A 25,073-nucleotide genomic window follows, 5' to 3' on the forward strand; every position below is an offset into this window, starting at 1 on the left:
CGTCTCTGTGCCTCCGGCTGGTTTTTCACAGGGGTTTTTCACAGGTCTCTGCTCCGTGGCTGCTGCCCAGCTCCTGCCACCCCTGTTTGCTCTCCTGGGGCTGGCCCCGCAGCAAGGAGCAGCCCCGGCCCTTCCCCTGCAGGGCACAAAGGGAGCGAAGGTGCCTCGGCCCCCCCTGCCCCCCCACCCCAGCCCCCCGTTGCTTGGTGCTGATTCCAGCACCGCTGCGGCCTCGCCTAGCGCCAGGCATGGAGCTGGGGGCGCACAGACCCTGGGTGCCGCAGAGCACCCTCGAGACCGACTTCCCCCTGCCCCTCTACAGGTGAGCCCCTCGCCTTGTGGGACCCCCATGGAGGGGCCATACAGGTGGGGGCACAAAGCCCTGATGCCCCCCTTCCCTTGCTGCCCGCAGTGACCAATATGTGACGCTGCGGGGACCCCGCCAGGCCCCCGTGCTGAGGCAGGCCGTGCGCTGGAAGACCACCCCCATGGGCTGGGACGCTGCGGGGCAGAGCTGGGCCACGGGGCTGAGCGGCTGGGACGCGCCGGGGGACCCCTGGTACAGCCTCACCCGCGGCATCGCCCGGCACCGCTGGCAGCGCGCCCACGTCCCCCGCGAGCTGGAGCCCCTGCCCCCGGGTATGGAGCTGGGGTTGGGGGGGGGACACCTGGGGGGGTGCTGGTGGTGGAGGGAGAAGCTGGGGGGTGACCCAGGAGCATGAGGAGGGGAGGAGAAGGGCTGGGGGTGGGCTCCTGGGGGTGCTGTGAGGGTCCTGCTGCAGGGTGTGGGTCCTGCTGCCTGGTCCCAGCTCTGCTCCCCCCCCCCAGTTTACGCCCAGCACCTGCGGGAGGTGGCGTGGTGGGACCCCATCGTCCCCGCCGCCTACCCCGGACCCCGCACCCGCTGGGGAGCCTTCCTCTGGCAGGAGCGACCCATCCTGGGCAAGGAGTACGGTAAGAGCCGGAGGGGCAGCCAGGGGGGGAGGGGGGCACCTCCCAGAGCCCCCTCCTCACCCCTGTCCCCTCCTCTCCGCAGTTGCCACCCGCAGCCAGAGCCCCAGGGCGCTGGGGGGCAGCCCGGGGTACGTCCCCCTGCTGTCCTTCTGCCACCCCCCCGGCACCGCCCGCGACGTCCGCACCTGGAGGCTCCTCCAGCACCAGCCCTCCACCCGCCAGTAAAGGGCACGGTGCATGTGGCTCTCCCGGCTCTTTTTGGGGACGGGGGGGCTGAGTGGCGGTCGTTGGGGCCAGGCCTGGGGCTCAGCGCTGGATGCTGCCCTCCCCCACCCCAAAACGCCTCCCCGGGGTTAGGGGAGCCTCGCAGCCTCCCTGTGCCCATCCCAAGGAATGAGGCAGCCTTGGCACAGGGTGGGGTGAGGGGGGGTCCTGTGGCACAGGCAGCACCCCCTCGCCTCTTTATTAATTAAATAGCTCGGTGCCTTTATCCCCATCAGCCCTGCAATGGCCCCCCATGGGGGGGGGGAGCTGACTCCAGCCACCCCCTGGGTCCTCTCTGCCCCCCAGGCCGCTGCCCCTGCCCCCACGCAGGGAGCTCGGGGGGGGGTGAGGTGGGGGCAGTGAGATGGAGCCCCACGGCCTGCGGGGGCTCCTGGGGGGGGGGCTGGAAGGCGCTCGGGCTTGGAGCCCCCCCAACCCCTGCTGGTGACGACCAGGTCCCTGCTGGCCTCACGTCTCCTTGCCCCTCCTGGGGAAGGGGGCTCCCGTTGTGCCATGGAGATGGAGGGGCTGCTGCCCCCCACCCCCCCCCTCACTGGTGCAACAGATCCAGGTCTGGCCAAGCCCCCGCGGCCGCCAGCTGCTGCTCCAGCTGCAGGATGCGCAGCCCGATGTACCCCGAGGTCAGCAGCAGGGCCACCATCCTGGGGACAGGGCGGTGTCACAGCCGGGAGGTGGCAGCTGGGGGCCACCAGGGCTGGGGGGGGTGCATGGGGGGGGGGGGCCCTGCCCCAGGACTCACAGCAGCAGGTAGATGAGGATGATGGTGCTGAAGGGGCTCAGTGGCGCAGCACTTCGGGTGCGGGGCGCTGGGCTGGGGTCCCCTGCAGAGGAGGTGTCAAGGACAAGGAGGTGTCGGGGAGGGTCCTGGAGCGCTGTGGCCAAATCTGGGCAGTGCCAGGGCCCTGCTCCGGCCACGGCTCCGCCGAGGGCCCCGCTCACCTCTGCCTGCAGCCGCTGCGTCCTCTGCTGTCGCTGCTGCCTCCTCCTTGGCTTGGCTCGCCTCCTCTGCACCCAACCGGGAGATGGTCGTTGAGCGCCTGGGGTGCAGGTGGGGGCCCTGGGGTCCCCGAGAGGCCCCTGCGCTCCCCGGTGGCCCAGGAGAGGCAGTTTGGGTGCCCGAGGGGGGCTGCGAGGGCCTGTCGGGGTGTGGGGGCGGCCGCTCACCCGGCGGCTCCAGGAGGCTGTCGGGCTCCGCAGGGCTCTCCTCCAGGTCCGACTGGCTCGAGGTCTGCAGGAGGACAAGCCCTGGTCGCAGGGCACCACGTGGGGACACAGGGGAGGGGGCCTGTGCTGCCCTGGGCTGGGGGTTTTCACCACAATATCCCCCCAATCCCCCCCAAAATAAGCCTTTCCTGGGTGTCACCGCATCCATCCCTGCGGCTGTGCCTCCCTCTGCTGCCGGCCCTTCCTCAGCCTTACCAGGGGCTTCTTCAGGCTTTGCGTGGTGCTGCCGTTGAGGGGAGAGGCCAGGGGGCTCCAGCCGTTGTCCTGGACAAGGAGAGATGGAGCAGGGCACCGGGGGGGGGGCACAGAGCCCGGCCCCCCGCCCGGCACAGTGCCTACCTGCAGGTGTTTGCAGAGCGACCTCAGGAGCTGGAAGGTGGCCTCCCGCTGGCGCAGCGACACGAAGAGGAACTGCGGGCGGGGGGACAGGCGGCAGTGTCCTGGGTCAGCCTCAGGTGTCCCCCCCCGACCTCCCCCCCGGCCCCCCAGCACTCACCTTGTCCCCCTCGGCCGTGCGGATGCTGAGCGCGTTGGGCACCAGCAGCGCCGTGTTGGTCTTCTTGAGGGCGCAGATGGAGGTGACGGGGACAACAGCCTGCGGGGAGGGGGCAGCGTCAGGCCCTGCGCCCCCATGGCTGCCCCACGTCCCTGCGGCTGCCCCCACCTTGATGTCCTTGAGCAGGAGGCTGGCGTGGAAGCAGACGTGGCCGGAGGAGACGTAGAGGCGGCCATGGTAGGGCACCTCTCGCTGCCAGGCGCAGGAGAAGCAGGCCAGCAGCGCTTCCCGCCCGGCGATCTCCTCGAAGGCTTTGCGGAAGCTGGAGCTGCGCTTGTTCAGCTGCAGGGGGGGGGAAGCCGGGACGTGGGGCCGAGCCCTGGCACGGTGGGCACCCCGTGGTCCCCACTCCGACATCAGCCACCAAAACAGGACAGCGCCTGTGGTGCTGGGGTCCCCTCTCCTCACCCTGGCATCCCCGGACTCACCGAGGAGGACAGGGACCCGTGCCGGCCTCCAGCCCCTTCAGCCTCCTCCGTCTCCTTACAGGAAGGGTCGTAGGTTTTGGACCTGGCGGGGAGCAGCAGGCAGGGTGAGCTGAGTCCCCTGGTGTCCCCGGGACATGGGGACACGCAGACGCGAGCAGCACCCACCTGGTGAGTGCGGGGTGCGACCCCGGCTGGGTGCCCGCGCTGCCCCTCTCCTCCAGGCTCTGCCACTGCTTCTCCCCCAGCACCGCCCTCCTGCTCTTCTTCAGCTTCCCCGACATGAAGGAGGAGCGTGGCACGCTGCAGGGCGATGGGGAAGCTGAGGGCCAAACGGTCCCTGCTGGGACCAGGAGAGCAAAACCCACCCCGTGCCTGCACCGTGCTGGGGGTTTGGCTGCGGTTATCTACAGCTGATGATGCACGAGGTGCCCCTTGTCCGGCTGTGCCCCGGTGTCCCCAGGCAGGGCAGGGGACACCGCCTGTCTCCAGGAGCAGGGCAGGTCCCCACACCTCTCTGATTAGCTCCCAAGTCTCACCGGGACATTTCGGGGGGCATCACAGGCATTACAAGCCCCCTTTGTGGCATCTCTGGATGCCACCGGCCCCTGCCGGCCCCCATGCCCTGGTGTCCCCATCCCCGTGGCCCCACAGGGCAATTATGGCCCCGCTGTCCCGCTCCAGGAACAGCCGCACCCCAACCTCACGCTCTCCTCATGGCCACGGCGCCCCTGGGGACAGCAGCCGGGTCCCCGAGGTGGCCGCAGCACCCCCAGCACCCTGCTCGCAGGCAGGAGCTGGCAGCAGGTGACAGCTCCTGGGTCCCTCCGTGGCTGGCCGAGCTGGCTGAGCAGACAGACACGTGGGGCCGGTGCTGGATCAAAGTGCACGGAGCAAAACCCCCGGACCGGGGCTGCTGCTGCCCACCCCAGGCAGTACCTGGTGGCGGGGAGAGCTGAGCCCTCCCGTCCCGTCCCGTCCTGTCCCGTCCCGTCCCGTTCCCGCTGTGCCGCAGCCCCGCGCTCGCCCGGCTCCCACGCACGCTCCTTGCTCCTTCCAGACCTGGCCCTCAGCCGCCGTCTCCTCCTCCTCCTCCTCCCAGTGAGGAAGGGCAGGCAGGCGGGGCTGGGACCGGCTGCAGCAGGTTTGCAGGGAGGCGTCGGGGCAAATACCAACTCGGGGCTGCTGGAGCAATTACCACCTGGGGGGGGGGGGGCTCTGAAGGGTCAGACGGGCACTGCCACCACGATGGCACAGCCATGGGGACCCCAGCACCTGGTGGGATGCACGATGCTGGTGGGATGCAGGATCCCAGTGCTGTGCCCATCCCGCTGTGCCCATGGGACAAAGATCTCTGCATGCAGAGTCCCTGGGGCGTGCTGGTGCCAGCACTGATGGGGTGACCGCCACCACCACCGTCTGCCCCCGATAGCGGGAGCGCCTCGCAGCGCCCACCACGCAGGGGGTGGCCAGGGGCACGGGGCTCCCTCTCCCCACAGCTGCCATGAAGCCCACAAAGGGAGCTGGGGCTCACCAGCTGCCGGTCCCTCTGCAGCCCTGGGAGTGTCCGCGCCACCCCAAAACAAGCTGTAAACACAGGGCCAAGGGCAGGGGCCGGGCCGCTCCAAGGACAGCAGGGAAATCCCTTGCCCCTTCCCCGCTGCTGACTGGGGCATGTGCCAAGGCCGCCCAGCCCTGGCTCACCCTTGCTCTCTGCCCTGCACTGATAAAGCCTTTCCCACAGCTCCACGGGGAGCAGTTGTAACCCCGGGGGTGGCGCAGCACCAGGGTCCAGCAGCGCAGCACCGGGGCACTGCGATCCCCAGCCCTGCACCCCCACAGACCCCCAGGTACAGCACCAAGAGCATCGCCAGCCGCCCTGTGCACGCCCCGCGCTCACACCCACCCCATCCTTACACACCCCAATGCACATCCCCACTTTGCACGTGTCATTGGTGTGCCCACACCCCCACGTGCACACCCCCTGCACACCCCCTGCACACTCACACCGCTCCTCCCAGGGCTCCAAGCACCCCAGGCACCGCCCCCGCAGGGTGTGCAGGTGTCATCGTCGTGCACGTGCACAGATCAGAGAATCACAGAATTGGAGGGGTTGGAAGGGCCCTCTAGAGATCACTGGGTCCAGCCCCCTGCCAAAGCAGTTCCCCAGAGCAGGCTGCCCAGGGAGGTATCCAGACGGGCCTTGAATATCTGCAGAGAAGGAGCCCCCCCAGCCTCCCTGGGCAGCCTGTCCCAGCGCTCCGGCACCCTCCCCGGGAAGAAGTTCTTTGGCGTGTTGGTGCGGAACTGCCTGGGCTCCATTTGGTGGCCACTGCCCCTTGTCCTGTCCCCACAGAGCCCTGAGAAGAGGTTGGCCATGTCCCTCTGTCTCCCACACCTCAGGTATTTACAGACATTGATCAGATCCCATCTCAGCCTTCTCTTCTCAAGGCTGAACAGACCCAGGTCTCTCCTCCCAGGGGAGATGCTCCAGGCCCCATATCATCTTTGTGGCCCTCCGCTGGCCTCTTTTCCAGGAGATCCCTGGCTTTTTTGTACCGGGGAGCCCAGAACTGGACCCAGTGCTCCCGGTGAGGCCTGCCCAGGGCAGAGATGGGTGTGCACAGGTGTGCAAGGCACACGCAGCGCCTGCAGGCTCACGCCTATGCGCAGTCCCATGCTCACATACACACAGCACAGGCCGGCCATGCACACACACACGTTGCACACGTCTACACCTGCTCCCACGCAGCCCCTTGCACACCCTCCAGGCCCTGCTGCCCTCCTGGCCCCGTGCACGCACAGCCCTGGTGTGCCCGCGGCGCTGGGTGCCAGGGGCTGGGTCCCAGCGGGCGCTGGGTGGGCTGGCAGGGGACACGCAGCGGGGGGCAGTGGGAGGTACTGCGGGGACACCATGGGGACACGATGGGGACACCACAGGGACACGATGGGGACACCATAGGGACACTGTGGGGACACCACAGGGACACAATGGGGACACCACACACCCTGGCCATGCCCTGGGCCACGTGTGCAGCTCCCAGCCCCAGTCCCTGGGGCTCTCGCTGTACAACACGGCCACAGCCCCATGGCCCCACCAGCCTCTGCAGGTCCCCAGGGGTCCTGTGGGGTCCTGCCTGCAGCCAGCGCCTGCCCCAGGCTCCAGCCCCCGTGAAAGCCCCCGACACCCGTGCCCAGTTCAATTTTGGGCCCCTCACTACAAGGACATCGAGGCCCTGGAGCGCATCCAGAGCCGGGCTGAGGCTGGGGAAGGGGCTGGGACACGAGTCCTGCGAGGGGCGGCTGAGGGAGCCGGGGGGGCTGGGGCTGCAGCAGGCTCAGGGGGCCCCCCCTGCTCCCTGGGGGCTGTGGGGAGCTGGGGCCGGGCTCTGCCCGCAGCAGAGGGAACGGCCTCGAGGGGGGCCCGGCTGGGAGCGGGGAGACATCGACAGAGCCCGGGGAGCTGCTGGGGTCACCGGCACTGGGGGTGCTCGAGGAGGGGCTGGGCCTGGTGCTTGGGGACACTGCTGGGGGGGGGGGGGACACTGCTGGGGGCCGCTGGGGACAGGCGGCCCCGCGCCCCGTCGAGGCCTGGCAGCCCCGCGGGCCGCTCCCCGCCGCGCTGGCACCAGCGGCTGCCGGCCCCCATTGGCTGCCCTGCCTTGGGGGGTGGGCCCCCCGCCGCCCATAACCAATCAGCGCGCTCCAGCGCCGCTGCGCCGCCACCATTTTGTTCGCGGGCGCGGGACGTGGCCGCCATCGTTGTTGAGGGCGGCCATCTTGCGGGCGGACCCGGGGCACTGGGGGGGGGGGGGGGCGGCCACAGCCCCCCTTGTCCCCAGGGCACCAAGGGGGGGCTCCCTCCTCCAGAATGTTTTTAAGTCTCACTTTTTTTTTTTTCCCTGTTTTTGTTTGTTTGTGTTTGTTTTTTTTTTTTTTTTTTTTTTTTTCAAGTTTAATTTTTAATTTTTTTATTCAAGTTTAGAGGTGGGTTGTGTTTTTTGTTTTTTTCCTTCTTTTAAAAAGTGCTCTGCATACACACTGACCTTCCAAAAGCAGGTTAAAACCAAGGGGCTGGGTGCCCCCCGTCCCACAGTGCAGGGTCTGGGCTGTGCCGCCCAGCCCCGGGCCCGTAGTGTTCAACTTGTGCAAATGCCCAGGGATGGCCGGGGGACGCCCTTCACCGCGTCCCCCAGCACGGCGGGGGGGTGACGAGTCCTATGTGAGGTGCCCGAGGCGAGGCAGTGCCTGGACCCCACCCTGAGCCCAGCTCCCCCGTCCTGGCGCCGTCCCCGTCCTCGGGGTCCGTCCCGGCACAGCCCGGCCGTCAGCACGGCCGAGGACGCGAGCCTGGCTCAGTTGACCATGCTGCTGGGGCTCCTTTCCTCCACGCTCTCCGTTTCCTCGTAGGGGATCCCGGCCTCGTTCAGGCCCTGCAGGGAGACATCATCTGCAAGGACGAGAGGGACGGGTCAGGAGCCCTCACAGTGCCAGCCTGGTCCTCAGGGGCTCTCCAGCCCCCAGCACGAGGCACCCTGACACGTCCCATGGCCACACGGACCCTGCACAACGCTGCCGAGAGCCCCACCCGTGGGGGCTCCGCGTTCTCCCCCCACCCAACACAGAACAAATCTGGACAAGGCGAAGGACGGAGACAGAGCTGACACTGAGCAGCCTGGCAAGGGGCACCCGGGCCCCTGCGTTTGTCCAGCAGCACGAGCGGCAGCCCCTTCACTTCACCCCTTCACCCCTCGCTGACCACGGGGCCAGGGGCAGGGGGGTGCTGCCCGCCACGGGCACAGCGAGCGGGCACAGCCCCAGCTCTGGGGCCAGGAGCAGCAGAAGCACGAGGAGCTGAGCCTGCCTACCAGGAGGGTCACCCCGCAGCCTGCCACAACCAGGGCCATCTGCAAAGACACTTCTGCTTTAGCCGGGGCTGGCACCGGACCCGGACCTCCCTTTGCCCCCAGCCCCACGCCTGCCCCTTCCCAGCGCCCCCAGCCCCGCAGCCACACTCACGGAAGCGGACCCGGATGGGCCAGATCATGATGCAGCACAGGGACACGGTGGCAGCCATGGCAATGCCCCCGGTGACCAGCACCATCACCCAGTGGTAGAAGCTGACGCAGGCAGGGCAGCAGAGCTCAGTCCTGCAAGGAGAGGGCACGGCTGAGCTCAGTGGCGGGGACCAGAGCGCTCCCCAAGCACCCTGGGGCTGCTGCCACCCTCCCGCTGCCCAAAGCAGTCCCAAATCCTCGCCACCAGGATTGGGACACGGGGGAAGAGCCCAGGGCAGCAGCGTGGACACAGCAATCCCCAGCCCCTTCAGGAGTCTGAGATGCAGAGGGCAGAGGAGAAGGCGAGGAAGGATTTCGGATGAATCGGAGTTAGTTTCCACCAGTGCCTCTGTAGTGGGTTTACGTGGCAAGGTTTGGTAGCAGGGGGCCATAGGGGTGGTTTCTGTGAGAAAGATCTAGAAGCCGCCCCATGTTTGGGAAGGGCCCCGTTGTTTTCCAGATCTGAGCCAATAAGCGATGTTGTTTTGCGCCTCTGTGAGAGCATATTTAAGACAGGGAAAAAAACGCTGCGCCACACAGCAGCCGGGAGAGTCAAGGGAGTGAGAAACAGCCTTGCAGGTGCCAAGGTCAGTGTAGAAGGAGGGGGAGAGGTGCTCCAGGCGCCGGAGCAGAAGTCCCCTGCGGCCTGTGGTGAGGACCATGGTGAAGCAGGATGTCCCCCTGCAGCCCATGGAGTACCACGGTGGAGCAGGGTTCCACGCTGCAGCCCGTGGAGGAGACCACGGTGGAGCAGGTGGCCCTGCACCGACGGAGGCTGCCGCCTGTGGAAGACCCCTGCCGGAGCAGATTCCGGGCCGGACCTGTAGCCCGTGGAGAGGAGACCACGCAGGAGCAGGTGATCTGGCAGGAGCTGCTGCCCGTAGGGGAGCCAGGTTGGAGCAGTTTTCTCCTGAGGGATGGACCCCATGGTATGGACCCGTATCTGGAGCAGTTCTGGAAGAGCTGCTGCCTGTGGGAAGCCCACGCCGGATCAGTTCGTCAAGGACTGCATCCCGTGGGTGGGACCCCACAGCACAGGGGACGAGAGTGACCGAGAAGGAGCGGCAGAGAAGAAGTGCTGTAGACTGACCATAACCCCCATTCCCCCGTTCCCCTGCGCCGCTCGGGGGGAGGAGGCGGAAGAGGGTGGATGGGGGGGAAGGTGCTTTTGGTTTCTTTCCTTTGTTTCTCACTTCTCTAGCTTGTTAGTAATGAGCAATAAATCTTACTATCTGTCTTCTTATGCTGAGTCTGGTTTGCCCGTTACACTAATTATTGCGTGATTTTCTCGTCCTTATCTCAATCCTTGAGCCCCTTTCACATATTTTCTCCCCATTCCTCTTTGAGGAGGGGGAGTGAGAGAGCGGCTGTGGTGGAGCTCGGCTGCCCACTCGAGCGGAACCACGACAGCCTCTCAGCAGGGGTGTAAGAGGATGCCCCCACGGGCTGTTTGCTGCCAGGATCCCGGCGGTGTGTGTGGAGCCGTCATTAAGTCGTTTGTGCTCCGCAGGGACACTTACGGGCAGGGGTGCAGGTTCTGGATCGCCATCACCGCCAGGCCGTTGGCCATCTTGTCCGTGAAGCTCATGGCCCCGTAGACAAACGCTCCGCTGTGCTGCGAGGGGAGAGGAAGGCTCAGCCGGTGCCACGCAGCGCAGCGAGAGCCGTGTGCCCTCTCATGGGCACAGCCCTCATTACAGCACTGCCCGGGGATGCATCTCCAGCCCAGGGATGGTGGGGCCACGTACCGTGTTGGTGCCGATGAGGTCGGCCGTCATGGACAGGGAGGTGACCAGGATGGTGGCGGAGCCAGCGCCGAGCAGCGCGGCCGCCCCGTAGATCTCCGCTCCCATCGTCCTGGTCAGGGTCACCCAGGAGGCGAAGGCCAGGATCACCAGGATGCCCACGAAATATGTCAGCTGCTCCGGGACGGCGTGGGGACGGGCAGGGGGGGAAGGCAGAGCTCAGCACCCAGCGCTGGCTGTGCCCCAGACCCCGGTGACATCCCACTGGGCTCACAGGGACGGCCCTGGCTCGTTCCCAGTGGGTTCGGGGCACTGTTCCCACACAGCAAGGGCCTTGCAGCAACCAGCCTGTGCCCGGAGGAGCTGTAGGTGCCTTGCAGGGCATGGGGACAGCCCCAGCCGTGCCCTGCACCCCATGGCAGGAGCAGAAGCTGCAGGTCTGCCGGGGCTGCAGACCCCACACCCCCGGCATGCTCAGGGTGGCTCAGCCAAGTCCCCCCTCAGCCTCTCCTGGGCTCCTCGGGGCTCTCCCAGCCCTGCTGGGGCTGCTCAGGACCGGCTGAGCCTGGGCCAGCATCACTTTCCCAGACCTCAGCACCCTCAGATGTGCAGGACGGGCCCATGCCACCCCTCGCCCTGCCCTGTGGGACCCCTGCTGCAGCAGGAGGATCCCTGAGGGGTCCCTGCTCTGCAGCCAGGCTCCGGTGTGCCCAGTGCTCTGCTCCCCGCTGGGTTCAGGACCTGCCTTTTGTGCCCAGCCCCTGAGCTCAGGAGCAGGTTGTTACGCCCTGGGTCTAACTCCAACCTCGCCAAGCCCCCAGGACTCACGTTCCGACCTATCCACTTATTCACAGGCTTCATGAGGAAGGAGGACAGGAAGCCGCTGACGTACAGCACCAGGGGGATGGTGGCGATGTATTTCTGTGAGCGACAAGCACGGGGAGAAGATCAGCTCCAGACCACTCGCCCGGGACCCCTGCCCGGGTGACCCTGCCATGCGGGCAGGAACCTGCCCCGTGCCCACCTTGGGCAGCAGCAGCGAGTTGGTCAGGTACATGGCGATGTAGGTCTGGGACAGGTTGACGATGAGCCGGGTGGCCATGTAGAGCACCGCCACCTGCAAGGGGACGGAGAGAGCGGCCCTCAGCCCGTGCTGGCTGGAGGAGGGGGACGGGGCATGGCCGTGGCCCATCCTGCTCCCACCTGGTAGAAGGCAGGCTCCAGCAGCCAGTCCTTCCAGGCCAGCAGCGGGCGCGGGCACCTCGTGGGCTCCTTCTGCAGCAGGGGCGTGCGCTCGGGCTGCGGCAGGGACCCCAGCGGGTACGGCTTCTCTTTGGTGCCCAGGTGGAAGATGAGGGAGAACACAGCCCCCAGCCCCACCACGATGAGGGACAGGTTCTAGGGGAGGCAGAGAGGGGGTGAGCATGGCACAGGGTGCCCTCTGCCTGCTCGTCTCCCCCTGCCCCAGGAGTTTGGTGGAATAAAAGGGGGTCCCAGAACCCAGGGGGAGTTGGTGCAGCCCCTGCCCAGTGCAGGAGGTGGCTCTGGGGTGCTGCCACTTCACTCCCTCCAGTGCCTCCCAGTACAGCCACATCCCACGCAGGGAAGGAGGGACCTCAGGGACCGAGCCGTGCCACCTACCCGAAACACGGGGACATCCTGGATGCCCAGGTGCTCCGTGCGCTCAGGCTGGTCCACCTGCAGGTTCAGCAGCAGCCAGGCCAGGCCGTACACGGTGATGTTGGCCATGACGGTGAAGGCATACCTGGGGGAGATGGCAGGGCGGGGTGACACAGAGGGACGAGCACAGCTCCAGCCACAGCAGGGACACCTCCACACGTGGCTGCCCGCCAACCCAGGCCCTCTGCAGCCAGCTCTGCACCACGGCACCGCTGCGGAGGTGACACCTCCAAGCGCACGCAGGGACAGGCCAGCCCTGGCGGTGCATCAGCCTTACTGGTGCACCTCCCAGCACCCCCAGTCCAAGCAGGGAGCAGCACCAGAAGGAAACCAAGCCCCCCTGGGCCACCCTGTCCAGCCTCAGCCCACCCCCAGCCCCCTGGCCCAGCACCCCAGCGTGGGGCCCCTTGGCCCTGGGTGACCGCCACCTCCCTGCGTGCTTCCAGCATGGGCGCAGCGCTGCGCCTGTTACCTGACGGAAGGGGAACTTCCTCCCACCGGGGCAGATAACGAAGCCCTGCTCCAGCTGATAAAGTCCCCTTCCTGCAGCCCGGCCCCTCCAGATAAGCAGCACAAGCTCTGGGGCCACACGCACAGCCCTGGGGACACTGCGGCCTCCGGGACGGCCAGCACAGGGCAGTGCCTGGCCCTCCCCTCCCTGGGGACACCTGGGGACACATTCCTCCCGTGTGAGCATCACCCTCCAGTTCCAAAGGAAAAAGTGCCCCGTGGGCATGAGCTCCTCTGTGCCGATGCACCCTCTGAGGCTGGGGCAGGGGGTTTGGGGACCTGGCACCCCAGTACCAAGTACCCCAGTACCAAGTACCCAGTACCAAGGGGGGAAGGAGCTGGCAGACAGCCCTGCCTCTGCCTGCACCACAGCACGAAGCCCGGCTGGGCTTGGTGGGTCGCTGTGAGTTCTCTCCTCTCCCCACGGAGGCGAAGGGACTCGGCTCAGGGGACAGCCAGGGCTGGCCACGCTCACCTGAAAGCTGTGAGCTCCACCTTCTCGTGGTCACTGGTCACCAGCTCGGGGATGAGGGACAGGTGGGAGATCTGCGTGGCCGCCCAGCCGAACTGGAAGATGACGATGAAGGGGAGGTAGTAGATGAAGGCTGCCCACTGCGGCGTGTTCTCCTTGCAGCCCAGGCAGGGGCTGAAGATGAAGGGGAAGGACACGAGGACGCAGGTGGTGCCTGGGGAGAGAGGGGAGCGGTGAGGGGCTGCGAGCCCAGCGCCCTGCGACCTGATGGCCACAGCTGGCTCCTAGCCACGGACAGGGCTGCAGGGGGGGGATCAGCTCCCCCCAGTCGCTGCCCACCTCCAGGCCTGCAGATAACCGGCCCCAAGGCCACGGCGCCGCGCCGCCGCCTGCCTGGGGGTGATAAGGTGCCCTGAGCACCGGGACAGCCCCCGCTCCTGCAGGCACACAGCCTGTCCTGTCCGTCTGTCCCCTCGCCCCTTCTGCTGCCGGGAGCCACGCAAAGCAGCAGCCGGGGGCGTCCCCAGCAGCCCCCAGCACATCGGGGCAGGAGCAGATCTGTCCCCACGCTGGCGTCAGACGCCGCTGCCCTGATGGGAAGGTCCCGGCTGAGTCAGTGACACCAGAGCCAGGTCCCTGCCTCCACCACAGCCCAGCAGCGTCCCCTTCGCACGCCACAGGGACGCCTGCGTGGAGCAGGCAGGGACAGGCCGGCTTCCCCCTCCGCTTCCAGAAGGTTACGGATCAAATCCGACGAGATGCAGGCCTGGGCGCCGTGCCCTGCTCCGTCCTGTCCTGCGCTGGGTGCTGCCAAACCCGCAGCACCCACTGGCCACAAAACCACAGGAACCCGCTCCCACAGCCCAGGGGAACCCGCAGCCGCTTCGCCAGGTCCCCAGGCTCCCCTCTCTGCAGGACTGTGCAAGATCCTTTTCCTGACGAGAGAGAGATTTCTCCTTCCTTCGGCCACAAGGGCAGCTCCTCCCCGGCACTGCCACTTGAGGAGGATGCCCGAGGAGCACTCGGAACTCGGACCAAAACTCATGCCTGTGTTAAACACCCAGCCTGGAGGATCACTGAGGCTGTGCCCCCTGCCCAGTCTCGGGCCCCACAGACTCGGGCTCTGCAGTCCCCGAAGGGCTGCGAGGGACTTGCCCTTGTCCCCGGGGAGCGCTGGGGCAGGAGCTGCAGTCCCTGGGCCTGGGGTTGCTGCAGCTCCCACATCCACCCCGACACCCCCGTGTGCCAGAAGCCGTTTGTGTCACACCTGTGCCTCCATCCCAGAGCTGTCCTGGGGGCCCCTGCTCGTCCCAGCAGGACCACAGGAGCCCCCCAGGGGCCCAGCTCCGCTCCTAGCCCAGACCCAAAGGCCAGGAGCTCGCAGCCTCAGTACAACCCCAGCGTGCTTGCACCACCCCATCCCCACCTCATTGCTCCTCCGCCCTGCAGCAGACCCATGTGCAACATCCCCTCCCCAGCAGGGCCACCAAAGAGCACCCAGGGCCACCAAAGCAGCTAGCAGGGTACAGCCACCATCCCCACGGAGGCCACCACAGCCCCGCACAGGGCTCCGGGAGCACCCCAGCACCCCGTGCAGGTGGCAGAGATCCAAGCTCTCATCTCGCAGCCCTCCGGGGCAGAGTCACGGGAACGCCGGCTGCAAGTGGGCGAGCGCAGCGCAGCCGCTGCAGGCGGGGGATTTGGGGCAGCCCAACCAGACTCGCTCAGCAGCAAAGCGAGGAGCTGCTCCCACCCCATGGCTGCAGGGAGCTGCCCAAAAATCCTACGGGCAGGGTGAGCATCCCGCAGCAAGCCAACGTCTCGGGAGCATCGGCCCCGGCAGCCCCGCCGCCAGCCAGCCCAGCACCGCGGAGGGGAGATGGTGCCGATAACTCGTGGTATCTCCCCCCGCAAGGCTGTGGTTTCACGACGTTTCCTCCGATCTGAGCATGGGTTGCTGCCAGATGGGCCACCCCCTCCCACGCGCAGGAGCATCTCCCCACAGCGTGACCCAGGAGCAGGACCAGCAGGGCCAGTCTGGGACCAGGCTGAGCTGCGGTGGGACTGGGAAGGCGGTGGGGTAGCACCCAACTTCCAGGAACAACCCATGCTTTGGCTGGGGAAACAAACTCTCAGCCCATGTCCCCAGCCTCAGCCCGTGTCCCCAGCCTCCCCTGTCCCCCCGAAGCAGGCAGGGCCATGCTGGAGCTCAGCCCCAGGCCCTCGCGGTGCTCTCTGCAGCTGCAGTGGGGCCGGCTGGGGGCAAGCACGGCCCCCGTGCAAGATGTGATTCAGAACTTCCCCTTGGGTGCACCCGGCCGAGGCAGCGCTGCCCATGCCGGAGTCACAGCTCCGGCCACTTCCCTAAATTCAGGGCGCAGATCTCACAGATGGTGCGGCAGGGGGTGAAGCTGCCCCCCCTGCACCCCTTTTTCTGGCTCATTTCAGGGCTGGGGGGCCAGGCCAAGCCAACCGCCGGGCAGCCCAGCTGCCTTATCGGGTTGGCAGGGAGAAATTCGGCATCAAGATAACGGCGCCCACAGCACAACTGTCCTCTCCCCGCATGGCTCCGTGGGCACCCTGGGGTGCTACCAGGAGGAGGAAGCGCCGAGGGTCTCCATCTCCTGCCCACGGAGGTTTCCCCGCGCTCACTGCCCCATTCCCCGTCACCAGCAGGGACAGGGCAGGCTCCTGTGAGTGCCACGGCTCCGAGGACCCTTCTCCAGGTCTCGCTGTCCCCTCAGGGAGGGCCCCCGACGGCAGCGGGGCAGCCCCAAGCCCTTCAGTGCCTTGTTCACCCAGGGTGTGAGCTGGGCACCCGTTAATCATTCACACGGACCTGGTGCTGCCTCCCCCTCGTCCCCACGGGGCCGTTCCTCACCCGGAGCAGAGCCCACGCGTGCCCCGACCCGGGGAGCCCCAGCCTGGTCCCCAGCACCGGGAGCAGCCCCGATGAGCATCCCACACCCCAAGGTCACCCATCAGTGCTGCTGCACCGGGAACCTCCCGCTTGAGGGAAGCCCCAGGTAAATCCCCGTGCTCGTGGGAAAACCCAGATTTACCTTTCGGTCTCCTTTTTACCCCTTTGCCTTGGTGCCACCCCCATGTGGGGGGACACGAGGCCACCCCACACCACTGCGTGGGGACGGCACCCGGGCAGGACAGGGACGTCACACCACCCCTTCCCCTGCACCCCGTTACCCCCACGGGGCTGCCCCACGCCTGCTCTGCCCCGTTCCCCCCTCAGTGCCACGGGGGGGGGTGTTACACCCCCATTTGGGGCACCCCAAAAAGGCCCCTCCGGGCATCTTTGGGGCTGGGGACTCAGCAGCATCGGGGCTCCAGCAGAGCCCCCCTGAACCCCAAAGCTGCCAGGAGCAGCAGCTCCCCCTCCATTTGGGGAAACCCCACCGAGCCCATGGGAGAAGCACCCCCAGCCCCCCAACCCCTCTCCGAGACCCCCCCCCCGGTTGGGTTGTTTTGGGTTGGGTTTCCCGCAGCATCCCAGCCCTTACCAGCCAAGTGCCAGGATTTCCTCCGGCCGTAGCGGCCGCAGCCGGCCGAGCGATCGGCTTCGTAGCCCAGCAGCGGCGTGCACAGCCCGTCGGCCACCTGCCCGGCCAGCAGTAGCCCACCGGCCAGCCGGTGGCTGTAGCCCAGCACGGCGTGCAGGTAGAGCAGCAGGTAGGTGAACCAGAGCGAGGCGCACAAATCGTTCAGGAAATGCCCGGCCGCAAAGCTCAGCCGTGCCCGCAGCGGCAGCGCCTCCGCCACCGTCACCGCCGCCACCGCCGCCACCGCCGAGCCGCCCGCCCCGAGCGAGCTCCTCCGCGGGGGCTCCGCCATAGCCGGGCCGCTCGCACCGGCCTCGGCCGCCCGCTTATAGCGCCCAGCGGGCCGGGGCGGGGCGGGGATGGAGCCGGGGCGGGACGGGGCCTGCGGCGGGGGGAGCAGCAGCAGTGGCGGTGGTGGTGGCGGTGGTGGCGGTGGTGGCGGTGGTGGCGGTGGTGGTCCCGCTCGGGCCCCCGAGCAGCGCAGGCCGTGTCCCCCCCATCCCCGCCATCCCCGCTCCCCGGTGCTGCCCCCCCAGCACCAGGCCTGGCCGAGGAACGTCCGGCACCGGGGGTTGGGACCGGGAGCCACGCAGCTGCTGCGGGGCCCTGACTGCCTTGGTGCTACCCCCCCCGTGTTGGGGACATGCTGGGGGCACACTGGGGGCGCACTGGGGATGTACTGGGGGCGCACTGGGGGCACACTGGTCCCCAGTGGGATCCCTGGGGTAAAAGGCTGGGTGCTGTGGGCACGGAGGGGACACGCAGACTGTCCGTGATGTCCCTGGGTACAGAGGGGGGGACACACACACGCTGCCCGTGATGCCCCCAGGCATGGGGGGGGGCACACAGATGCTGCCCGTGATGCCCCCACCACTGCCTTGGGCAAAAAGGGGAGCCCGTTTGCACCCCAGCCCCACGGCACCCGGCGCTGTTGCTGTGCCCCCGGGCACCCAAAAAACCTGGGAGCCACCTGCCCCAACACCAGCCCCCCCTTCCCTAACACCGGCCCCCCCTTCCCTGTGTCCCTGCCATCCTCGCAGCCAGCCACCAGCGGGGACATCCCAGATGTGCCCCCCCAATGGGTCCCCAGGGACCCCCCCAGGGTGCTGCCGGGCCCCCATCACCCCAGCCCCTGGGAGCACCCTCCCCATGGGTGCGTGCCCACTGCTGGGGGGGTTTCTCTGCTGCGGGGCCGTTTCTGGGTGTTTCTGGGTGTTTTTGGGGAGTTTGAGGCTGTTCCAAGCGGGTTCTTGGTGGCTCAGACCCCAAAGGCGCAGCGGGACAGAGCTCTGCCCGTGGGGTGGGGGCGAGCATCCGCAGCCCCCCCGGTGCCACCCGCTCTGCCCACGGGGACGCTGAGATCCCGGGGACGAAACCAGGGGCTGGGGGGGCATCGGGGGTAACCCGAGCGGGTCGGGCACCTCCGGGAGAGCCGGGCTGGGGGCTCCCGGACCGTGCGTTTTTGGGGAACCCTTCCCTGGATGGGCCCCCCCCCGATGCTGACATGACAGGGGTGACGGAGCCCCGGGGCCGGGATGCTCCGGATGAACAATTTGCATGGGTGCCGGGTCTTGTGATTCCCCCGGCAGCTCCGTGGTGAGGGGGGTGCGGGTGAAGGGTGGTGGGGGCCACGCATCACCCGCCAGCCCCCGGCACCCCCCCGGTCCCCCCCGGCCCCCCCCCGTCATGTGAAGGCACGGCGGTGACTCAGGGCCGGGGAGGAAGCGAAAATCCAGGCCGATGGGTGAGCAGCCCCGGGGGGGGACAAGCTGGGGGGGTTGCCACAGCTGCCCCCCCCCAGCTGGGAACCGGCTGCCCCCTCCCGTGCCCGCGCCCCCCAGCTCCGGGCACCCCGGACACTGGGTGCTTTGGGCACCCGAGGGTGCTGGGGGGCACCGTGGGGTTCCCAGTCCTGCTCGGCCTCTGCAGCTCCGTGGGGTGTGGGGTCAGGGCAGGGGGTGCCCCAAAGCTGGGGGGGGGGTGCTGGGGCACTGGTGGTCCTGGGGGTGGGCACTGGGGGGCACTGGGAGTGGTGTGGGGGAGTACTGGGAGCACTGGGAGGGGTGAGTAAGGGGGACATGGGAACCCCCCACTCCAGCAGGCACTGGGGGTGCTGGAAGTAGTGGGAGGGGGCGGCTTGGGGCCATTGGGACCCCAAAAGGGAGCACTGGGACAGCACTGGGAGGGCTGGGGAGGGGTAACTGGGAGCACTGGGACAGCACTGGGAGCACTGGGAGCAGTGTGGGGGGGTCCTGGGGCCACTGGGACGCCCCTGGGCTGGGCACTGGGGGCACTGGGAGCACTGGGGGCGTTCTGGGGTCTCGGGGCCCCCCCGCGCTGCTTGGCCGGGTGGGCGCTGGGGGGGCACCCGAGGGGGGCCGAATGCGGTGGGCCCCACTCCTCTCCTTCTGCCGTTGCCCCTTTAAGGCGCTGCCCTCCCCTCAACGCTTCCCCGTCCTCACGCCGGCTCCTGATTGGCTGCCCGGCCGGCCGCGCGCGCCGAACCCGGCGCACGCGAGCGCGCAGCGACGGCCCCCGGCCTCGCCCCGCCCCTTCCCCGCCCTCCACTCTGTGACGTCACAGCTTCCAACCAATCGGCGCGGGGCCTCGCGTCCCCCGGCCCGGCGCGGGGAGCGAATCGGCGGAGCGGAAGCGGGGGCTCATTTGCATAATAATAGAGGGGCGGGGCCCGGCGGGGAAGGGAGGCCGAGGGGCCCGGCGGGGACACGGAAGGTGGGGGCGGGGGGGGCCCAAGATGGCGGGGGGGGACCGGGGGTAACGGGGGCCGGGGGGGGCCTGGGGGAGGCCTGGAGGAGGCCTGGAGGTGAGGGGGGGGCCTGGGGGTTCTTGGGGGGGGGCCTGGGGGTGTGGAAAGGGGGATTGGGGGGGGGCTGGGGGTGCTGAGGGGGTCATGGGGGGGTCTGGGGGGGCCTGGAAGGGGCCTGGGGGTGCTGGGGGGGGGCTGGAGGGGGTCTAGAGGGGGTCTGGGGGTGCTGGGGGGGCCTGGGGGTGTTGGGGGGGGTCTGGAGGGTGTCTAGGGGTACTGGGGGGGGTCTGGGTGTGTAGAAAGTGGGATTGGGGGGGTCTGGGGGTGCTGGAGGGGGTCTGGGGGGGCCTGGAAGAGGCCTGGGGGTGCTGGGGGGGTCTGGGGTTGCTGGGGGGGTCTGGAGGGGGTCTAGGGGGGGTCTAGGGGTGCTGGGGGGGGGTCTGGGGGTGTAGGAAAGGGAGATAGGGGGGTACTGAAGGAGCCTGGGGGGGCTGGGGGGGGCTGGGGTTGTGGGGCAGGGGTCTGGGGGGGTTCAGGATGTGCTGGGGGGGCTGGAGGGGGCCTAAGGGTGCTGGGGTTGGGGTCTGGGGGTGCTGGGGGGTTGAGGAGGGGCAGCCATGGGGGCCTGGAGGGAAGGAGTTGAGCAAGGGGGGGGCTTGGTCCATGGGGTGGGGGGGGCTTGGCTCGTGGCTTTGGTGGCCCCCAGGGCCCCGGTGACACCCCCGGTTTTGTCCCTCAGGGTCTTGCTCTGAGCTCCCCCCCCGCTGCCCATGGCCCACAGCACGAAGCAGGCGCCCGCTGGGATGCTGTAAGTGCCCCCCCCCAGCCCAGCACCCAGCCCCGGGGGGTGACAAACCCCCCAGAAGCGGGGTGGGGGTCACGGGGGGGGGTGGGGGCAACAAGCATCACTGTGCCCACCTTGGTGGCCTTTCCTGTAGGGCCTGGGGTAAAAACCCCAAAAATATGCCATGAGTTTTGGGTCATCTCAGCCTCAGCTTGTTCGGGACACACCACGTGCGGTCCCTGGGGGGTGATGCCCCCCCCCCGGGGGCTGTTCCTGCTGTGTCGCGGGGTTCCAGGTCCCGGGGCCGCTGCGGCGCCAGGAGGTGGATGCCCAAGGGAGCCGAGATAAGGGGAGGAACGGTGCCGGGAATAACTTTGCTTTTTAAAGCATCCTCAGGCACGAAAGGAATCCGCGGCGCTGCGTGGGGGAGGCAGGGCTCCCCGCCTGGGGGGGGGTCAGCACATTCCCCACCACGCTGCGGGACGGGACTGGGCTGCTGGGGCCGGGTGTTGTGTTGGGGCTCGTACAGAAGGGCTGGGGCTGCAGCAGTTGTTTTTTTTTTTCCGGGGGGCTGACGATGTTCCCACAGCATCCCGCAGCCTCAGTGCGAGGGGCTGGGTCCTGGGGAGGGGGTCAGCCTTAGAGCTGGGGTCCCCAGGATTCGGAGGGGGGGGACGGGGATGAATTTTCAGGTGAATTCTGGCTCGTGCAGGGCTCTGGGCTCACACCGAGCGTGTGATGTGAGTGAGGGATGCTAAAAAACAGGGATTGAGTCCGGATGCGCCGGGCTGTCGGTGCACAGCCAAATTCCCTTTCCCTTGGGGGGGCTGCGCCCAGCCCCTCGCTATTAAAGGGATCTTGTGACTGGGATGAAAGAACAGCCCGGCCGTGCCGACCGCCCCGCTCACACCCTCTGCGTCTCCCCGTGTCCGGCAGCCCCGGCCGTGCTCTGGTGTGGTCGGCGGCTGTGTGACCAGCTGGGATGGGGCCATCAAAGCCGCAGGATCAAAGGGGTGCAGGCGGAACGGGGGCTCCACCGTGGGAAGGAGCCGGGGAGAGCCTTAGGAGCCCCGGGGAGAGGCTGTGGTGGGGTTGGGGGGGGGTTCCGAGACCGGTTTAATCCGTGCTGGGGCTGTGTGAGGATGTGGCACCGCGCTGGGAAGCAGCCTCGGGGCTCCCGGCCGCTCGTGAGAACCGCCGGGTGCCTCCGGAGGTGGCTCCGTGCACCAAAGGAGCGGTTTTGGCCCCGGCTCGTCTGGTCCCCGCGGGGGGTGCTGCCACCAGGAGCTGTCCCCGTGGTGGCTCCCCCCTCGCCGAGGAGGATCGGCCGCTGTGTGTCCCTCAGGACAACCCGCCGCGATGTCTGGGTGCCACGTGGGGGTGTCCCCGTGTTTTTATGGTCACCTTCGCTGCTCGCTGCCACCCGGAGCGGTGCTGGCAGCTCCCAGCCTTGCTCAAAATGTCACCGAGGGGCCTTGGGTGGACCTCGGAGCAGCTTTTGTGTGCCCAGGGTTGTGTCCTGTCCACCTGGAGCTGGGCTCTGCCGAGCCCTGGGGTCTGGATTGGGTTTGGGCACCGTGTCTGGGTGGGAGCTGGGGGTCTGGCGGTGCTGCAGGGGGTCCCCAGCCCTCTGAGGGGCTCTCTGTGTCCACAGGCACGCTGCAGGCAAGGCTCAGCATGGCAACTTCCTGGTGGCCATCAAGCAGGAGAAGGGGGAGGTGGCGCGGGCCAGCGGTGAGAAGCCACACGGCGAGGAGGAGGTGAGCCCCGCTGTGTCCCCTGTGGTGCTGTGGGACCCGCGGCGTGACCGTGGTCAGGGAAGGGCTGAGACCTTGCCCCGAGAGGTGCAGGTCCTGCACCACTGTCGATGCCAGCTTGTCCCTTTCCCTTCTCGGGGCGCCAGCCGGTGAAGAAGAGGGGCTGGCCCAAGGGCAAGAAGAGGAAGAAGATCCTGCCCAATGGCCCCAAGGCCCCCGTGACGGGCTACGTCCGTTTTCTGAACGAGCGCCGCGAGCAGATCCGCACGCAGCACCCTGACCTGCCCTTCCCGGAGATCACCAAGATGCTGGGAGCCGAGTGGAGCAAGCTGCAGCTGTCGGAGAAGCAGGTACTGGGGTGTGGGGGGGCTCATTGGGGCTGGCAGCTCCCCCCCAGTCCTGGTGGAGCCTCTCTGGAGGCTCCTGCACCTGACCCCCCTCTGCTCGCAGGATGGGATTGGCCCCATCACACCTCGGTGCACTTGGAAGCCAAAATCTTTGTGCGCTCGAGGTCTGGGCACAAGAAGTGTCACAAGGGGGTTACCAGGGGGCCCATCTCAGTGCTGGGGAGCAGGAGCCGGGCCTCGGGGGGTGGGAGGGGGTCAGCAGCACCACGGGGAGCCCGCTGTGGGGCTGGGCCAGGCTGAGGACGTCTGTGACCACAGCGGTACCTGGATGAAGCGGAGCGCGAGAAGCAGCAGTACATGAAGGAGCTGCGGGAGTACCAGCAGTCGGAGGCCTACAAGATGTGCACGGAGAAAATCCAGGAGAAGAAGATTAAGAAAGGTGAGCTGAGGGGCTGGGGCAGCTGCCCTTTGCTCGGGGGGGGTGTGTGTTGGGGTGGCTCGTGGAGGGTAACCCCCTGCCTCCTTCCCAGAGGATGCCGGCTCCGTGGCGGTGAACACCCTGCTGAACGGGCACAAGGTAAGGTGCTGGCAGCTCCACGGCCCTGTGGGGAAACTGAGGCACGTGGCACTGCGGGGTTTGGGTTTCTGGGTTGAAGCAGAGCTGCAGGAGGCAGCGTGTGGCTGTCCCCTCAGCCCTGTCCCCTCCTGTCCTCCAGGCTGGGGAGTGCAGCGATTCCTTCTCCACCTTCGACGTGCCCATCTTCACCGAAGAGTTCTTGGACCAAAATAAAGGTAAGGGGCTGAGTTTGGGGTATTGTACGGGGTCACCGTTCCCCCCCCTGACCCTTTTTGACCCCATTTGTCCCTGGCAGCCCGGGAGGCCGAGCTGCGGCGCCTGCGGAAGATGAACACGGAGTTCGAGGAGCAGAACGCCATCCTGCAGAAGCACACGGAGAGCATGAACTGCGCCAAGGAGAAGCTGGAGCAGGAGCTGGCGCAGGAGGAGAGGCAGACCCTGGCCTTGCAGCAGCAGCTCCAGTCCGTGCGGCAGGCCCTCACCACCAGCTTCGCCTCCCTCCCCATCCCTGGTGAGCTCGGGGCAGCCCCGGGGACCGGCCTTGCTGTCCCGGGACACGGTGGCCACATGGAGGGGGCTGAAGCCAGCGGGGGCTGTAGCAGGGATGGCAGTGGGGTGGTGATAACTGCTCGTCTGGCCTGGGGGGGGATCGCAGAGCATTTGGGGTTCAGAGAGCCCAGATGTGCCAGGCAGCTCCTCTATAGCAGGACAGGACAAACTGGGAACTGTGCTCGTCCCTAGATGCAGTCACGGCTTCCTCTGGGGAGGTGTTAGGAAGAGGAACAATCCTTTTGTTCCTGGCTTTGTATCGGTGGGAGCTCAGTGCTGCAGGACCTCGTTCAGGGTCTTGTCCCCAGCACGATGCACGAGGCTGGGTGGGGACTTACCGGGCTGCTGCCCCGTAGGCACCGGGGAGACGCCGACGCTGAGCACTCTGGACTTCTACATGGCCAAGCTGCACAGCGCCATCGAGAGCAACCCCCTGCAGCACGAGAAGCTGGTGGTTCGCATCAAGGAGATCCTGTCCCGGATAGCCAGGTGAGCGGGGCAGGGCAGGCGGCACCCAGCGTGGCTGCAGGGGGGGCTCGGGGCCGCCTCCACGTGGTTTTGGGGAGGAGAAATCAAACCCAGTCATTTGGCCTCGTTTTCCACCCCCTGCAGCGAACACTTGTGAAGAGGACCAGTCCCTGCTGGAGCCTGGGGCCAGCTGGACCACGGCCCTGTCCCTTGGAGCTCCCACAAGGGACAGTCCCTGCTGCTGGGCCGGCTGCTTCCCCCTCCACATCAGCGGGGGGTGACCCCAGCCCCGCAGCGGTGACATCTCCGAGGACCTTGAGCTTCTGGGGACCAAGCGGTGCCGTGGTTGAGCCCCCCCTGCTCTCCTGTGCGCTCCCCAGCTCCTGCAGCCCCTGGGCATCGCCTGCAGCCCCGGCTCGCTGAGCCCCGGTGCCAGATGCGGCACCGCAGCCTGCGGGTGGAGGGCCTGGAGGACAGCAGCCCCTTCCACGGTGACCCTAGGGCTGTGGGGCAGCTGTGACAGGTCCCTAAAGCAGGAGGGCTGACACCCAGCCCCTCCTCGATGGCCTCGCCTCTCCGCGGTGGGGACAGGACCTCCTTCGAGCTGCCCCCCTGCATGTTCGGCTCGGCTCAAGGCTCCTGTCCCCGACGTGGTGAGCGTGGCCAGGAGAGGCAGCCGTGCCCCCTGGGGTGCGTGGGGAGCCCCCAGGGCTCAGTGCCGCATCCCAGCCCCGAAATCAGCCCAGGGACCCTCTGCCTGCCATGGGGGAGGCGACAGGTTTCCTTCCCTTCTCTCTTGTTTTATTTAATCTGCCCTTTTCCCCTTGCTGCTTACCCTTGGGTGCCTTCAGCCCCTCAGCCCCATGCACCCCGCCTGCCCCCTCTGCTTCCCCCGTGCCTCTGGGGCCAGGCAGGGCAGCCCCTTCCCCACACCCCAGCAAAGGCAAAACTGTGCTGAGGGGGAGCGGGGCCGGAGCCCCCCCAGCCCCGGGGAGCCCTCATGGGACCACCGTGCCGGCAGCCGCGTCCTCGCCACGCCGTGCCGGGGTCGGACGACCCTGGGGCTGCCAGTCAGAAATCTCAGATTGTGTAATTAGAGAGCGTCTTATTTTCTTATTAGCACTACGTGGATTCGGCCCTGGGTTTAACCCAGGGCAGGGGTCCAACCCCCCCCCCTCTCTCTTGCCTGCGAGGTCGGTGCTCTGTAGACGAGTCTCCTGGTTGCCATCTCCCGGTGGCTGCTGGGCTCGGGATGGAGATGGAAGTGAATAAACGTGGGAGAAACCAGCGTGGGCTCCGTGTGTTTGTGCTTGGGGGGGGCTTCAAAGGACAGGAGCCACCTGGAGCAGCTTCATCCCCGTG

At 67.7% G+C, this 25,073-nt stretch overlaps 4 protein-coding genes across 10 annotated transcripts; 2 read left to right on the top strand and 2 right to left on the bottom strand.

Moving 5' to 3' along the window:
* The first annotated feature begins 110 nt into the window (after positions 1-110).
* Positions 111-1,179, top strand: TEKTIP1 (tektin bundle interacting protein 1). Its single transcript, XM_068661412.1, has 4 exons — positions 111-322; positions 413-639; positions 829-954; positions 1,037-1,179. Exons 1-4 carry the CDS (start codon positions 249-251, stop codon positions 1,177-1,179), a joined length of 570 nt encoding a protein of 189 aa, XP_068517513.1. The 5' UTR covers positions 111-248.
* Positions 1,180-1,362: 183 nt separating this feature from the next.
* On the bottom strand, positions 1,363-4,549 carry LOC137844804 (GRAM domain-containing protein 2B-like). Of its 5 annotated transcripts, none has more exons than XM_068661398.1 (11): positions 4,384-4,547; positions 3,613-3,747; positions 3,448-3,529; positions 3,128-3,301; positions 2,960-3,058; positions 2,803-2,874; positions 2,659-2,727; positions 2,404-2,467; positions 2,179-2,244; positions 1,979-2,060; positions 1,363-1,880 (listed from the first exon to the last, which is right to left on the bottom strand). In XM_068661398.1, the coding sequence occupies exons 2-11, from the start codon at positions 3,726-3,728 to the stop codon at positions 1,769-1,771; spliced, it is 936 nt and encodes a 311-aa protein (XP_068517499.1). In that variant the 5' UTR covers positions 3,729-3,747; positions 4,384-4,547; the 3' UTR covers positions 1,363-1,768. The 5 variants fall into 5 exon arrangements, with proteins under 5 accessions (XP_068517499.1, XP_068517500.1, XP_068517498.1 ...); XM_068661399.1 differs by having other exon boundaries at positions 2,404-2,484; XM_068661397.1 differs by having other exon boundaries at positions 2,179-2,484; positions 4,384-4,549.
* A 2,849-nt stretch (positions 4,550-7,398) lies between these two features.
* Positions 7,399-16,837, bottom strand: MFSD12 (major facilitator superfamily domain containing 12). Of its 2 annotated transcripts, XM_068661401.1 has the most exons (11): positions 16,424-16,837; positions 12,912-13,122; positions 11,888-12,011; positions 11,450-11,644; positions 11,271-11,363; positions 11,075-11,167; positions 10,250-10,420; positions 10,022-10,116; positions 8,464-8,594; positions 8,313-8,351; positions 7,399-7,894 (listed from the first exon to the last, which is right to left on the bottom strand). In XM_068661401.1, exons 1-11 carry the CDS (start codon positions 16,752-16,754, stop codon positions 7,800-7,802), a joined length of 1,578 nt encoding a protein of 525 aa, XP_068517502.1. In that variant the 5' UTR covers positions 16,755-16,837; the 3' UTR covers positions 7,399-7,799. The 2 variants fall into 2 exon arrangements, with proteins under 2 accessions (XP_068517502.1, XP_068517503.1); XM_068661402.1 differs by lacking the exon at positions 8,313-8,351 and having other exon boundaries at positions 16,424-16,828.
* Positions 16,838-19,111: 2,274 nt separating this feature from the next.
* Positions 19,112-24,998, top strand: HMG20B (high mobility group 20B). Of its 2 annotated transcripts, none has more exons than XM_068661409.1 (10): positions 19,112-19,195; positions 19,969-20,037; positions 21,668-21,773; positions 21,917-22,120; positions 22,436-22,556; positions 22,648-22,694; positions 22,834-22,909; positions 22,990-23,205; positions 23,600-23,732; positions 23,856-24,998. In XM_068661409.1, exons 2-10 carry the CDS (start codon positions 20,000-20,002, stop codon positions 23,866-23,868), a joined length of 954 nt encoding a protein of 317 aa, XP_068517510.1. In that variant the 5' UTR covers positions 19,112-19,195; positions 19,969-19,999; the 3' UTR covers positions 23,869-24,998. The 2 variants fall into 2 exon arrangements, with proteins under 2 accessions (XP_068517510.1, XP_068517511.1); XM_068661410.1 differs by having other exon boundaries at positions 19,162-19,237.
* Positions 24,999-25,073: the final 75 nt, after the last annotated feature.

Source organism: Anas acuta, chromosome 26, assembly GCF_963932015.1.
Source record: "Anas acuta chromosome 26, bAnaAcu1.1, whole genome shotgun sequence".
NCBI lineage: Eukaryota > Metazoa > Chordata > Aves > Anseriformes > Anatidae > Anas > Anas acuta.